A 16,501-nucleotide genomic window follows, 5' to 3' on the forward strand; every position below is an offset into this window, starting at 1 on the left:
AGGAGGAAGTAACACTGAAGACCGCTAGTAGAAAGACAACTACAACAGGAAGGAAGCAGAGTTAGGCGTCTGTTTCTGGTATTTGGCCTTGGTGTGCAAGGCTGCTGTGAAAAAAAATCATATTCACACTTCAGTGTGGAGGAGGACAAACCAGGAGGACATCAAACTGCCACATTGTGGGAAAGAGCGGGGAACAGAGCAATTCTGTTTATTTGCTTTTCTTACATAAGTAGCTCTTGAATCCACACACTAGAATACTATTTCTTCTGAAGGACAAAACCAGTCTGGCAACACTAGTATCTCTGACCTTCTTCAAAGGCATACTACTTTTCCAAAAAGCTGATGTGTGGGTGGAATATTATGCTCCTGTTTGAAACTCTGCCTTTTTTTCCTGTAAGCTGGATAGATTGTTTTTCTTTCTTTTCTCCGAGGATGCCATTTTATGGAGCTGAAGATGACCTTAAAGTAAACTTATTAACAGGAATGTTATCCTATGCTGAGCTTTCATAGCTACTTTTGTTAGCAGTATCCTCGCCACCGAGTTTGCAGCCCTAGCTTGTGTACGTCTACCAGAGCAGTTACTTACCATTAAGTTGCAGTGATCAGTGGTGTATTCAGGGAAATATTCCTTGGGACCAGTCTAAACATCCTTGAGTAACGGGCACAGAGAGAATTGTTTTTTTTTTTTTTTAAATATATATGGCTTCTCAGATCTCTTTTTCTCAGGTAATTCTCTCAGTGTGACTTCAGAGATCAGAATGTCTTGTGAGCTATGTCTTGTTAAATTTCGACTCAGGACCATTCACTCAAAAAAAGTAGCTACAAGCAAGTAAACAGTAAGTGGTTTTGTTCAAAGTTATCTCTTCTAGTAGTGATCAGGTAGTCATAAACATACAAGACACTTGCTTTCAAAATGATGTGAAAAACAAAAGTCTAATAAACAGGAATGTTCCTAACCATGGTCAGAACACAGCATCAAAGGCTTTCACCAGCCCAAAACACATCTATTTTTGACGATGAACAGTGGTGGTTTTGGCACAGCACACTACAAGAGTCAGTATAATGCATAAAGATGCCTTTGCCCATCACAGCGTTTCGCAGGGGGATGTCGAAGGTAGGATCACAACACTGCACAGCACTATTACTTTTGCAATAATTTTTGTGAGTTTTAAAAACATGTGAGCATTATATCATTAAGAGGAGCACAAGGGGTCGCTGCTTTGCCACCGCAGTTCCTCTAACCATTTGGAAAGTGGAAGATTACCAAATAGTTTCATAGATCAAATTTTCAGACTTTCTGGACTACATTTAAATATGTTATCCTGAAGATAAATGCTTTCTATCAGACCATCAATCCCTGAAGCCGTGTAAGTTTTAGGTGAAAAATTCAGTATATAATTAAAGGATCCAGTGTCATAGCTCTGAATTATGAGCTCCACTTACAGCTCCTTTTAAATCTGGTCTGGTAAGTTAAATCATATATTTTAGACATTGATGCTGATCGTTAATAAAAGTTCTTCAAAAATATGTTGCCTTCAGCATACTTTCACCTTCCAGGTTAATTTATCTGCTACAAGAAATTTTTCCCCATAATACATTAAATTCAGTTATATAACACTAGAAAAGACGCAAGCCAGTCATGTTCAGGAGAACAGGAAGATAACTGTGAAATCCCACTTTAAGAGACAAACCTTTTATCAGCTGGTAAAAGTCACAAATATGAAGAAACAGAGCACAACTGTGCAGGCTGGGTACTGCTAGCCTACTTTATTTAGATCTGCCAAGCTTCTGCAAATAAACTGTCCCCTGTCCAGGGAACGATCTTTCTTAAAGATTTGCCAAATCCAGACTTTGTAGATCAGGTCTGAAACATTGTCCTGCCCATTTATCGATAGGAAGCCTTTGATAAACAGCGAGGGCGATTACAATTCTACAATAGATGGGTTTGTGAGAAAAAAAAAAAAAAATTTCTCTTGACGTTTGGTAGCCTTTTCTGGGATGAAAACTATCCTAACATAAGCAGATGCAATATTCTTGTTGACTTTCCCAATGAGGACTCTCACAGCTGTTCCAAAAAGCAGCAACATCGAATTTGGGGTCAATTCTTTATCTTCCTTTAAAGTGACAGGTTGTGACTACCAGAAACTTTCTTCGTTTCATGCCAGTGATGGTAGTTGATGGCTTCTGGAGACCTACACGCAAGCAGGACATGGCAGATTGTAGCTAGTTTGAAGCTACATGTTCCGACTGATCAGCTGGCTGCTCCCAGAAACTGTGAGAGTCCCTGTCCTTAAGTGCAAGTATTCATAAGGTCTCTCTCTTCTCCTCAAATTCTCTCAAAAAAAATGGTTGAAAACTAGTGTTCTCTTGCCTGCTGCCAAATCTGGCCAGAGGTGGCTGGCATATTCAAAACAGTGTATCCCTTTTCAGGAATGCAGATAGACAGCGATCACATAAACCAAGTTTCCTTAGGGAATCGGGAACCACGGGAAATAGCTGGAGTTACAGTTAACTTTTTTAAATGTCTCTTGTTGTAGACAGTCTTCTAAGAAAAGGATAAAGTAGTAGAAATTCATACTCATATTATAGTACCCAAATACTACAAAACCAGGAAACCCCCAGGAAATTCTAGATTCCATCTGAGACGGCAAGACTATATAAACAGATGCCCAAAGTGTGGCCAACTTGACAGAAATCTATCCTACCAAAACCAAACCAAACGCACAAAAGACAGCAGGGAATGCAACTGATTTCCCCTGTTCCCCTTGCCCACAGAGACTGCCCAGGTCACTCAGGGGAATGATAACAGGATGGGGATGTTTGAGCAAGGCCACAACATGGACCGGTGTGGACAACTGGGGTGGGCTGGCCCACAAGATTAATGTTCAAGACAGTGCAACAAAGCACGTGTGTACAAAATTTGATATACCAAGTATTTAGAACCAGAAATACAGAAATAACTGTGATTTTGGTACAATATTTATCCTAGTACCTACTTCTGCCTGTTAATGACAAAGGCAAGCTAGGTTATCTATGCTTCTAACATAGACACCATTATTAGTTAGCTTGGTTACTCTAGTTAATCAATTACAAATTGAAACAGATCTAACATCTCCATTTCAGTTCATTATTTCCGATCATTTTAGTTCCATTTTACTTTCCTTGAAGTCTCTGATCCTGAAACCATATTGTTGTAAGACAATCTTTTCACTTGTATCTATAGTCCGCATGTCCCATAAAACCATGCACGTTTAAAGATGCAATCCAACACAAACTGAAAATCTGATGGCAAATAAAACCAATTCCAAATTCATCATTGTTTTACCTTTCTAGACATTAGGGGGCTTCACAAATACTTCTGCATTAACAGGATTGATTAGTAATAAATTTGGGAAAAAACATGGCATGGTTTATATTCTTTGAAGATCGTCACTGAAAAGTTTTATGACAATGTACTAAGGAACTACTATAATTTGTCTGTCAACAACTGGCTTCAGAAAAGGTCACTTCTACCATCGCAAGTCTAGCCTCCATATGACGCTACTGGAGTGTATGTGTGACTTTCATTTTTTACCCAAGAATTATTACTCTGAGTCAAAAATCACATGCACATTGTGGAACTTTACTATAGCTTTTTTGTTTATAGAAGTATCTATTCTTCACAAGACACTTCATATTCATTTGCATAATTCACTGATTTCTTTATTTCTGATACTTTTTATGTTTACTGTAATATGAATGTGAAACCAAGAACTTGTATTTTTCTTCACAGCTCACTTAACATTTACTTAAGATCAAAATCATTAGTCTCATCCTTAGTTCAATTTAATTGCATTAATATTTAACAGATTCAAAAAACTTTTTTTTCTTCATTTTAAGAGAAACATCCTAGATCATAAAAAATTAACAGTGATTCACCTTTTCAGACTGTAAACACTACTGCATATAAAACACAAGGGACCAACAGTAAAAGCTACACCATACTCTATGCGCCTCTTTTACCACATTACCTTTGCCATTATTAGATGAACACACTGTGTTAAATTGGTACCTCAAGGAAGATTAGTAGAAGATTAACAAACAACAGTGACGAAGGCTGAAAGCCAAGAGCACAATCAACATTCCTGTGGATACAGGAAACCTAACAACTTTCTATAGCTTTTTTTGGTTATTAATCTTCTAGTATTTTTAACGACCAAGCAGATGGAGAAGCACGTCAGGACTGGGAACACACTTCCTAAATAAGAGGATTTTGTCTCCAGCCAAAGGTATATGCAAGCTTTTGCACTGCTGGTAAATCTGACAGAAAACCGAAACTACTGATGAAGAAATACTTATTCCAAAACATAATCCATTGTCAGCAAAAGCTTTTAGCTATGATTAGTGTTACTTAAAAATTACCTAGAATTGGTTTCCTGCCCAGAGAGTACACACTGCTTGCTCTCTCTTCCGGACATACTTGGTGCCAAATCTGGTGTAGACTCCTTTCATAGGAAAGCTTGTCAGAAATGTAAGTCAAATTGCTAGAAAAATATTTGCAGTTAGAATTCAACTTCAAAGACTCAGTTCAGAGGCTTCTGGTAAAAAATACAAAGGAAAACCAAGAAAAAAATGTACGAAAATGAGAAGTAAACCTCTCGGAAGTTTTATACTGACTGCCAGCTTTAGTCAAGGACTAACATACAGCAGATCTTTAAATTTTAACTGCAGTTTCAATTTTACAATTAAAGAGTTTCAGTAATTACAGTACAAATCAGAAATGGAAGACTAAGTTGAATTTTTAAAAAGTATCCTATTTCCTATGTGTAAGAACATCTGAACACTGAACCGTGGCAGACAAAAAATATATTCATCACACTCAGAAAAGAAATGTGGGTACTATGAGGATTGTATTGCAAATTAATACAAAATATAGCAGAAACAATAAAATATAATAATTTTAACATTAGGGATTACTATTGCCAGGCATTTTAAGAAATGTTTTTATTTACATTTGCAGAGATATTACAACCCAAAGTTACACTAGAAATTCATGCAAAGCAGGATAAAATACTAAATGTTACATAAATACAGGAAAAGATCAAACAAACACGAAGACATTCTGAAATCAAAACAACAACAAAATTTCTCATTCAACACATCTAGTTATGTTAAATCAAAATCTGGTTTTAATCATTAAAACTGTAATTATCTCAAAAGATAATTTGATAAGATACCTGTCTGTTACTTATCAACCATAAAATAAATAAATGAATTTATAAAGCTCTCTGAAGAGTCAAAGGTAACTAAGATTCACACCTGTAAGGAAAAGTTGGTATTTCTGATCTGCTTACTCAAGGGATCCAATTCCTTAGATTGCATGAGTCATTCAGAATAGCAGCATTACTTCACTTCTTTAAAAAGTATTGAAGAAAGCCATTTAGCATATTATGCAATCTTTCATTTTCCTTTTTATGAATGAGGGAAATATCAATGAGATTCCACATGATACAGAGTAACTTATATGGTACTGAGGTTCTGCTTAATTTATGTATATAAAACAGTAAAAAAAGAAAAATCCAAATTTCAAGTAACATAGGCAGTTGGTATAAATTATACAGAACAATAATTACATCGAAGGATAGTGCTAGTGACTTGTGTTTAGACTGGAGGCAAGAGAGTTACTCCTTGACAATCCCAAATTCAACAGAATTGAATTGAGGTTTATACAGAGGAAAGCATGATCTGGATTTGTAGTCCTATGCAGTTCTTGGATCATCTGGTGAAGAGTAAACAATTCAAACATCTTCTTATTGCTTCTGCAAAAGATTTTACACAAAATAATTGTCAATTGAAAATTGAGAGGTTTCATCTAAACACTAAAGATTCTACAGAAAATTATTTTTTTAATGAAGAAAAATGTGCATTATATTGGGATTTCATATAATTCTTCTACGTTGCATATAATGTCTCTAAGTAGAAGGTTATCAATGCGTGGTGAGAAAAATCTTGGCAAAAATCACCAAAAACTATCATTTCACCTGAGTAAGTGGTATTGATATGTAGTATAATGAAAGCTCAAGGAAAGGCTATAACAGGGTTTTACTCATGTGAAATAAGATTCCAGAAACAATAAATAAAAAAGTTAAATAATTAGAATTTCTGAGCAAATTTTACCTTTAGTATATTTCCAAGGTAAATTATGATTTATATTAGATTATTTTACAGGAAAACATTTTTTAGTTCAATTTTGTTCCTAATAAAGTCAAATGAAAACCTCAGTTTTGTCAACAGCTTTAATGTAAAAAACGGCTCAGTTTAGATACCCACTTTTATAAATGAAACAATCCCATTAAGTAATGCAGTAATGGAGCTCAGCAGCACATTACTACCGATATGATGAAGACCTTTGTTACATAAACTAATAACCAGTAAGCAACGGGAACATATTTTATAAAGATTTACATTCCCCAAAGGGCTTAAATGGCTCAAGACTTTAAATGAAACTTGAATGCAAGTCACAGATGAGGCTAAATTTTCAGAGAAGATTACTACCGAGTAGCCGAGTAAAACTGAAAGTCGGGGGAAAGAAAAGAACAGCTCTCTTCTAAGCATTCCTGTCATCTGCATACATAAGGAATATTTCCTCTTTAGGCTAGGTTGGTTTGGTTTTTTTTTTTAGTTTGTACTCTGTAAATTGAACTAGATTTATATGCAAATTTAGAGTTGTCTTACACATCTGTGACACAAACAGTTTAAATTTAACTGCTAACAGAGAAAGTCCAACATTGTCTATGGTGGAGCAAATAAACAGCAAAACAGACATGAGTTTTTGAAAAAGGAGAAAGATAAAGGTCCCCAAGTTTGCTGATCTAATAATAACTGACAGAATAATGGTAATAAAGGATTACTTTATTCTGGAGAGCTTTTGCAGTATAACACAGAGCTTTTCCAAAATCTGAATATCTAGCTTAGAACTTCGAAGCAATACAGAGCAAGTACGAAAGAAGGATTCATTACTGCAGGCTTCTAGGAAAGGCTGTAAGGAACCTGTAAAAGAAAATAATTAAAAAACTGTATCACAGAGCTCGGTGCAGAGAAAAGTAAAACGGCTATCGATACCTTTAGAGGGCTTTAAATGCTTCATGTTGTGCAACTATTAGAACAATGAAATAATTCAGCTTATGCTGTGCATGTGATGAAAACCTCAGGTAAAACTAGGAACTGAAAAAATGCAAGTTCCTGAGAGTTCTGACATTACCGACCCTTGTATTAAAACAAGGCCTATTCCCTTGAGAACAAAGGGAAACAGGAAACAGAACAATTTTAAACTCAGATAAAAATTCTTATCTTGAACATGTTTATTCAATGCTCATTTATCATGATTCTTTCCTTTTGATCACGTGAGGGGATCATTAAGTTGTGCAAAAACACTCAAAAGGAAATATTTTAAGCTGCTGCAAATCACATGGACAGGGATAGTACATGTAGAAGCTAATGTGATACCTGACAGTCTTTCATTACCAAAATACTGTCACTGTACTCTGTTTCAAGACAGGCAAAATAATAATTGAGAGGTAAAAGTAAGAGCTGGATAATAACACTTAACACCAACAAAACTACCTTAAAATACTGGATGAGTTTTTAAGTCACATCGTATAACATTTCCCTCTATCCTGTTCCCCAAAATCTAATCACTTCAGAATAAGGTTAAATCTGTTCCCTTGTTATCTCATTCTTGGTTCTGATATTACAGATTAATTTATAGCAAAAACATAAAGAAAATAAGTAACAACTGATTTTTTTTGTTAAAATGAATAGTCTTTTATACAGCAGAGGGCATTTGCATTAGAAGAATACAGATGTGAGGAAAATATTTTAGTGTTCACATAATGTTAAGAATATCTAATGTTATACTTAATAAGAAACGGCAATATGCAAATTACAGCATAAACCAATAAACACAGACATTAAAAAAATTCTTTGCACATACGCTGAATACTGTAATTTATAAATAGGATGTCAAGATGCTTTTATCAGTTCAAAGAGGACTTTTGGTCAAAATTTTCCCTTTTCTTGTCCAAGGACATACAACTTATTAAATAGAACAAGAAGCCTTGGAGTGAATTCAAGTTTTTAATTTATTTCAGGAGCCTTACTGATACAAAATCAGAAGAAATGCTACAGAAAACTGTTTGGAATAGGGCTCAAAAAAAAAAAAAATAGACTTGGCAATTAAAGTCAGCCTGAGAACCTAAACAACTAATTTTCTCAGAGCTCGGCATTTAAACTGAATATTCAACACGGACCCAGTAATTCCTAGACCTTACTGTTAGGAAGAAGATCTTTCAAAACCTGTATTTTTTGCAAAACAATGGCATGTCATTTGGCTACACCAACAAATGACCCAGTGCCGCCCCCTGATGCCGAGTACATCTTATCATACATTATTCTATACAGTGAAGTCAACGAGATTGGTGGGCCTTTCCTGGTTTACACCGCCAGATGAAGAGACCAAGAAACAGCAAATGCCTTTAGCATAGATCAGAGAAGCTACGGCTGCATGTAATCTTTCCCCTCTTTTCAGTGGAGGTGCTTTTGGCAGAATTGACTTAAAATGCTGGATTCAACAGGCAGAATCCACAAAATATCTAATGGAATGCGCGGATGGAAACTATACAGATGCAGCATAATAGACTTTGGTAGCAAGGGGCCAACCTTGCAGCAATAAAAAGCAAGATGACAACTGATGTACTATGAAGTCTGGAAAAGGCAGGCAGATGTTTTGTGGTTTGCATAGCTGAAGTGTCCTCTGTTCTTTACCCAAAGCAACACAAAACAATAATTATTCCAAGAGACATACGTTATCAAGGCAATAAATGGTTATAAATTATTTTTCTGTTTACTTCTACTTCCATGTTTCTTGCATTCTTTCTACCATGTTCAATCCACCTATAGTTTTATGCATACTATCCTCTCACTTTTAGTACTATTTCCAGTTACAATTTGCTGTCTCAAAATTGTAACAGTAATAAATGTAAAACCAGAATGAAAGTAAAGTAGAAATGTAAGCAGTAATCAGTAAAAAATATACTGAAAAAATCATAAGTACATATATATTTTTATTCTCTGTCAGTAAAGATATTATTTCTCATTTTATTTTAGCTTATGGTCTTCAATTAAGGATAGAATGGTATGACTGAAGTGATGTATTAAGTACCATTGACAGCTTCTAAGACAAGAGAAACGTCATGGATACTGGAATAATGAACTATGACTGCATTTCTATAAAGCTGCAGATACCACAACACATTAAAAGCAAATGAATTGAAGACTGGAAGTTACAGAATTCCTAAAAGGAACAAAGAAAAGGGCACAGCCTCCTTAAGATGAAAAATAAGGTTCATGCTGAAGAAATACATTTTATATGTGTGCATAAATAAATATTTATATAAAATAGATACATATAAAGAAACCATTTGCCAGATATGTTTGAATTGACCTGAAAATGCCTCTTTATCAAATATCACAAGGGACCAATAGAATGCTGATTTCACAAAGAAAAAAAAAAAAAGAAGAGAATAATATATTCTCTAAGGAAAATTTAACTTGGTAATGGGGGATTATTCTAATGTACAACTCAATAGGTAACAGAACTGAACAAACTGGTCAGGAATCCAACAAGAGAAGTCACTATTGACTACATTCTGCCCTTGGCATGTACAAACACAGTCCCCAGGATATAGTTATTCAGGGCATACCACTTTTAATATTTTTTTAAATATTTCTCTACCTTTGTGCAGAAGGTATTATTTTTCAGAAATTGTGACACCAAAACCTCAGGGTTATCTGTCAATTACAGCAAGCAGAAAATCCTTAGATGGGTTCACAGTATGTGCTAAATTTAGTGATGCATGACTGACGTACTCAAGATTCAGTGCTCTTTATTGAGCCACTGCTCTCTATGACAGAACTTTGAAGTTATTAAGTACATACAGCAGTGTCTTAAACCTGGAAAAATAATTACCCCAGAATTCACTTCTAGTATGACGGTATCATGCCCTAGTGAGTCTAACTTGTTAAAATCCAGGAGAAGAGGTGACAAAACTACAAACAGAAACAGCAAATAAGCAAAGCCCAATGAACACAATCCTACCATCTTAAGAGTATTTCGTATCAAAATATTTCTATCACTTAAGAGTGTCCGAAGTAAAAATTTCTATACAGATAGCAACAAGAGATAACCTTCTCTAAAGTCACAAAATTCTAGGACTACAAATTATGTCATCATAACTTTATAGGAATTCTACAGAACTACAACTTTATAGAAATTCTACAATTTGCTAGAGTTCCTACAAATCACTGCCTATTCCCAAGAAACAGAAATGGTCCCATCAATCTGCACTGCACAACTGATGAAGTCTGTTTTAAAAACAAAAACTTGAAATAGTATCTCTTACTTACCAAAGATGTTTATCAGAAAGGTAAGAAGAGAAAAGTGTAAATAAGTGTGTAGAGAACACTGACATCCAATAAGAAAATTGAGAAGAAAGGTTTTTCTTCTTTCTATTGCCTGTTAAAACAACAAATGGCTTTAGAAACCTCTCATTTAACGTGACTTCTGACTCAGCTGAACTCTGATTCATGAGAGATCTGAAGGTAACAAGACTGCTGGGATGAAGAGGGTGGTCCTACAATTTATTCCTATAAATATCCTTAAATAGCTATAAAATGCTTTACGTTCCTTTTCTGCAGGGGTAAACAAATACCATATTCAGCTGATCTGGACAATTCTTTGCTGCCTTGATCTTACTGGTTCCTTAAAAATATTTCATTAAAAAAAAAACAACAAACAAACACATACATATATATGCTGTAAGAATGTTTTGACTGTGAAGTTTACAAACCAACGTAAAAGATATGCATTACTTTTAAGATGGAAGGATTTTTACTATAAAACAGAACAGCCAAAGTGGAAATGATTTCTAAAAGTTTGCGAAGTTCAATTATGTGAAAGCAAACTGATAAAGGCACATGTTTAAATGGACTTTCTGTACACTGCTTATATATTCACTTCAGATAAGCTTTTGCAGAATATATTCTAAGTAATCAGAAAATGTACAAAACAAGCATATAATTTAAATGTGTATCCAGCTGATGAACTAAAAGAATATAAGCTTCACATTTTTAAATATTTTGGTGGTTTAGATCTGCATAGATTTTGTTTTTATCGACTATTTTAGAAAAACTAAATTGGAATCCATCCTGACAGGACTTTGGCACAATTTATAATAATCTGCAAAAGCCTCTGCTGATATCCTTAAAAAAATTGCAGCACATTGTAGTTGCACTAGTTTAACTTGGTTGGTAGACTGCAATGAACAATGAGCAATTTATCACTGTTGACAGAATTCATCTGAAATTTACCCTCAAAGTAATCAGTCACTCACAGCATAAAATCTCACCAGCTACAGTTATCCGGAAAATTCTGTTTTATACCTAAAGCTGTGCCACCTCAGAAAATGAAGACTGTCAGGAATGCCAACTTTAAGTTCATTTTTTAACAAATTAACGATTACAATTTTGCCTCATTTCTAATTGCATGAGGATCTGCCGGGAGAATGGAGAACACGTGACAGCAATGCACGTGTGTGACGCAGCACTGTCTACTAGCATGGAAAAGTTAACTAACACAAAAGTTAATTATGCACCACAGCAGAAACATTTAAAAGGAAACAGTAGTATCACTTACATGTTGCCAATAACCAGTTGTCTATAATACAGTCACCTGTAAGATTTGAACCATTTGCTGAATTTAACTTTTTCTCCTGTAATCAATAGCCAGGACTGTTAAGTGCCAGTGGTTAAAGCACACTGGAGATCGGGTGAGATTCCAGTCTGCATAAGGCACCTGAAGTGTAGATGCCTACACAGGTGTCCCTGAGTTAAGCGAGCCCAAGTGGCAATTTCAGCTGGTCACCCAATACGTGGTGACCTCAGTATGATCTGAATTGCTCTTCCGTTTCCTAGGACGTGCAAGACATTCATGTAGACATCAGACAGGACATATGGGAGACCAATGTCATTCTCAAATGGCAACTGGAGGTTACACTCACAAAAAAAATTGTAATAGAAAAGGTTAAAAAATTAGCAGGAATACTTATGTCACAAGAGATGCTTGGAATGAGAAGCAGCCTACAAGGAAAACAAGAAAGATCAGAAAAGAAAGCTATGCCTTGGAGGTCAGAAACGATCTTTATAATAAAAAGGACAGTATGAAAAGTTCAGTTAAGTCAGAGCTCATTAAGGAAAAAAAAAGTTCTCCCAGCCATTTAAGTAAAAATAGAACAAAAAAGAGGTAGTGAGGTCATCTGTGGTCAGCACAAGAAAGATGGGATAGAAGCTAATGGTATTTTAGTCTTTTGGAGCACACTTTGGCTAATACGCTGGTTTTCAGGAGAGAGCTCTATCTTCATAAAAGGGACAAAAAAAAGTCCCCCAAACTCGTAATTCCAAAAGAATCCTTTTCAGGGACACCAGAAGAGACTTCAGGATTCTGAAAGAAACGTTGCCTCAATGTTATGACAAGAAGAGTTAAACAACTGTTGCTGAAAAGTCAGGAAGCAGCACTTTGCAAAGAGAGAACAGACAATGCAAAATATATATTATGTTGGATTTGAAGAAAAAAAAGGCAATCTGAACACATGCGCCCTTCAGTAAGACTCTAAAGATATTTTCAGGAACTAAAGGAGACAAATAAAAAATTACATAAAGTGTACTATAGGTTTATCTATAAGTATGTGTATAGGAACTATAGGTATGTTGTGTCAGAGTAGTCAGATACTTTTGTTTGGTAAATAAATGCTACAGCAGTTATAACTTGGCTAGACTTCAATACCATTTGATAAAGCAACACTTGATATTATATTGGAGAAAATGGGGGTTAGTAGAAGGACTGGAAGGTGTGTAGTATAAGGAATTGGCTAAAAGCAAAGCAAAACATTCTGCCTTGAAAAGTGAATTTTAGTTTTAAATACTGATTTTTGCAATTGTGCTTATTTACTGTATTAATTAATGACTATGGCATGAAAACAGGAGTAGTCTAATGAAATTCCATGCTGGAACTGCCCATTTAGAAGGCAACAGGTATAAAATACATGAAAAACAGAATTATCTTACTTGCTAGAATAGCAGAAGCGTAAAGACAATACACTAAGAAACAACAAACATTTTTCCTGGAAAATCACTGATTAGAAACATCAGAGGACGAAAACTTTTGGTGTGCTGACTGAACTCAGTATGTCTATGAGCAACCAACATGGTCTAACCATTAAAGACTGATCCTAATGAGGCCTGAGAGAGAGAGAAAAACACCATTTTACAAATAACCTAGTTGGCATTATAAATTGAAGCTATGCACTGCTATGGGTTACTTTGTTCAAGAAACCAGAAAAAGCCTAATGAACTACCAGAATTACTGAAGGAATCACAACTCTCTCTTACAGAGGACACCTAAAGGAGCTTTGTTCCAACACTTTTTCTGTCAGAGCTCACCTGCCTTGTTTCCCTTGCTCCCATATCTCCACTCCTGTAATAACCAGCTCAGAACTAAGCACAGTATTTCAAATATAATGACAAACTCAAATAAGGAAGCCTTTACATAAAGAAATGTAACCTGGCATGACCTGTAATTCTGTAACGTCAGATTGAAAGTAAGCAGGTAAATAAAGTCTGAACTCTGACAATGCACTGATGTTACTCAACCTGCACAAATTGTACTATCTACTTCCAAAAAAAGCCCTTCTTTATGAAATTATTTCAATTATGACATTGCTCTAAATTCACCTTGAAATTTACAGAGAAAAGTTGGCTAATAAGTACAGTAGTTCTGCTAGTCAAATACAAAATAAAAAAATGTGTATTAAAAAATATTTTTTCTAATTAAATCATACTTTAATTGTTTTAAATTAAACCATTTTACAGTAAGCTATAAAACTGTAAACTGTTTATAAAAAATGCAAGTTTAGTAAATAAGAGCAAACAAGATCCTACTTGAATAAACTTTCCTGTTATAAAGATTTCATAAAATAAATTGACTTGAAAAGGGATGTGTATATCCAAGTACTGATACAAACAACTCCTGTTTACATCAAATACTTTTAAAAAGTTAGCATTCACATCTACCTTCAAAATGGTATGTTGCTTACGAAGTACAGTATTACCCTGAATGAAGAGTGAAGCTTTACTTACAAAGTGGCTACTTGGCTCTACATAAGTTTATATTTAATGGTCCCTTTTATTTCTTACATTGGAGTGGATGAGACAAGGGTCCAAAATTCCGAATGGCTAAGCATTACACAACTGTTACTAGAACAAGAAGAAAATAATGACAAGAACATTTTTTCTTATCAGAGAAAAGGCTACTATTACTTCAGTAGAAATCAAATGACATTATTCCATTTACTGCATTCATTTTTAAAACCTGTAAACATGTATTTCATCAAAATCAATGTATTCAAACTAAGCTTGTAATTAATTAACAAAAATGTGTGCAAACTTTTGGTGTACTTGCTTGCTTTCAGCAAGTATACAGGTTGGTCCTAAGATTATCATAGGCTGCATTTAACAGAGTTAGAGATATTTATCTGTGTTTAAAATATTAAACTAAACACCTATTAATCCAACGTAATTATTCACTATTTTCAGAAGAATGAATAAAAAAATTACAAACATAAGACAGGATAATAGAGGAAGGATTTCCTTTTAAATGTTCTGTATTTCAGTGTTTATCCCACATAAGCTGTAAATCATTCCTTTCGCTATAGCTTCAAACAGTTCCTCAGGATAATTTCACATCTGCCTTTCACGCAGGTGAGCGGGAATCCTGCCTTAGCATGGTATTCACAGACTTGACATTTTTACCCTTTCGGTACTGCAGAATAAGCTCATTTGAAAAGTTTCAATCCTGCAAAGTTACCAGTAAAGATAATATGCTGAAAAATGCAGTTAAATTTTAATCTATTTAAGCATACAGGCATTTTTTACTCCATACCTTCAGTGCTTGTAGTCTTTAAAGTCTCAAAATGCTAAGACTCAAGAAAAAAATAAAGGAGCGGGTTTGGTTTTCCTTGACAGATTCTGACCATCGACTTTTCAGAAGCATCTGTAGAACAGTGTGAATTGTGGAATACCTAGCATTAGTTATGGAAGCATTCCAACTTGAAGGAAGAGATGGAGTGTCAATATAGGCAGTCCACATAAAAAGATTCGGTTTACAAGTAAACAATCACAACTTCTTACTATGGAGACAATCTTTTTATCTCCACTGGCTTAATTAACCTCCCTATGAGATGAGTAAATCTGGACACAGACTTGGTTATCCATGACCATAATATTTTCTTACAAAAAAAATTAGAAGTAAGGTTCAGTGAATGTGTAAATACAGCTCACTTTTGCAGTTACTAAAAATATTAAGTGATGTTAATATGGTTAAGAAATCATACTTAAGCCCTACCAGAATGTGCCTTAACTTATAGTAAGCATGGGAGAGTCATTTAGAGAATTTTTTTTCAATATGCACTCATCTCAATTTGTGAATAAGCATATACTAATGCAAAATATTCTCTCTGTAAAACAGAAGTAAGCTTGAAGACAAAGTAAATGTAAGCTTTATTTAAAGCAAAGGCCAGCGCTTTGTAATGTCTAATGAGCAAGGAAGTTTTGATTTCCTTGAATAAACATAAGGTTAGGAAAGGGGAACCTACTAATCTACATGACAGAAGTCAGCTATCACTGCAGTAGAAATTTAAGACGTATGCTGTCTTTGTGTAAAAGTGCAAAGGGTGAAACTGAGGAAGGCAGCTCTCTGCTAATAGCAGAACTCAAATCAAGCATGAATCAGACTACAGTTCAACAATGGTATTTTTGATAAGTGACTATAAACTCACTACATCCTTTGGAACCCTTTTAACTGATTCACAGGTAAAAAAACCACAGTAAGCTGCGTGAGAAGCGAGAAGACAGGAACAACAGTATTGAACAAGATTGTATATGACAAGTTTTCAACTACAGGGTGATTTAATACTAATGATGTGATGTTCTTCAACACCCACAGAACAAATTTTCTTGCTGAGGTCATGCTACTTATTACTAGATTGTTTCCAGAAAACGTTTCATGTCTGGTATCCAGGAATTCTCTTGAACAGTGTGTTCCAACTACTCTCCTAGAAACAAGATCTGCTGAGAAAAGAAATTTGTAGTCTTGGGGAGAGAACTTTGGGGTATGAAGACGCCCTGGAAGCTACTGGTGTCATACTATAACAATCTGGATGATTAAAAGTAACTATTACTTTAATTACTAAACATTAATTTTAATAGTAATTTAAATGGGAAATGGTAAGAGCTTTGTTAAGCAATAAATACATTATAAGCCATTAGACTAAACTGAAACATATCAGTATTTAGCAGTTAATATACTTTGCTCCCAAAATTTCAAAGGCGGTCAGAGCACTGCATTTGTGGA

The 16,501-nt window shown here is 34.8% G+C and overlaps 1 protein-coding gene across 2 annotated transcripts in view; it reads right to left on the reverse strand.

Moving 5' to 3' along the window:
• Positions 1 to 5,168: 5,168 nt before the first annotated feature.
• The window catches only part of CCDC138 (coiled-coil domain containing 138), a 42,038-nt gene continuing 30,705 nt past the window's right edge, over positions 5,169 to 16,501 (reverse strand). For both annotated transcript variants that reach the window (XM_050903675.1, XM_050903683.1), the window contains 2 exons: positions 6,891 to 7,029; positions 5,169 to 5,798 (listed from right to left, as the gene is read on the reverse strand). In XM_050903675.1, coding sequence (XP_050759632.1) covers positions 5,627 to 5,798; positions 6,891 to 7,029 — 311 coding nt within the window. In that variant the 3' untranslated portion in view covers positions 5,169 to 5,626. The remainder of the gene's footprint in view (positions 5,799 to 6,890; positions 7,030 to 16,501) is intronic.

This window comes from Gymnogyps californianus, chromosome 1, assembly GCF_018139145.2.
Source record: "Gymnogyps californianus isolate 813 chromosome 1, ASM1813914v2, whole genome shotgun sequence".
NCBI classification, from domain to species: domain Eukaryota; kingdom Metazoa; phylum Chordata; class Aves; order Accipitriformes; family Cathartidae; genus Gymnogyps; species Gymnogyps californianus.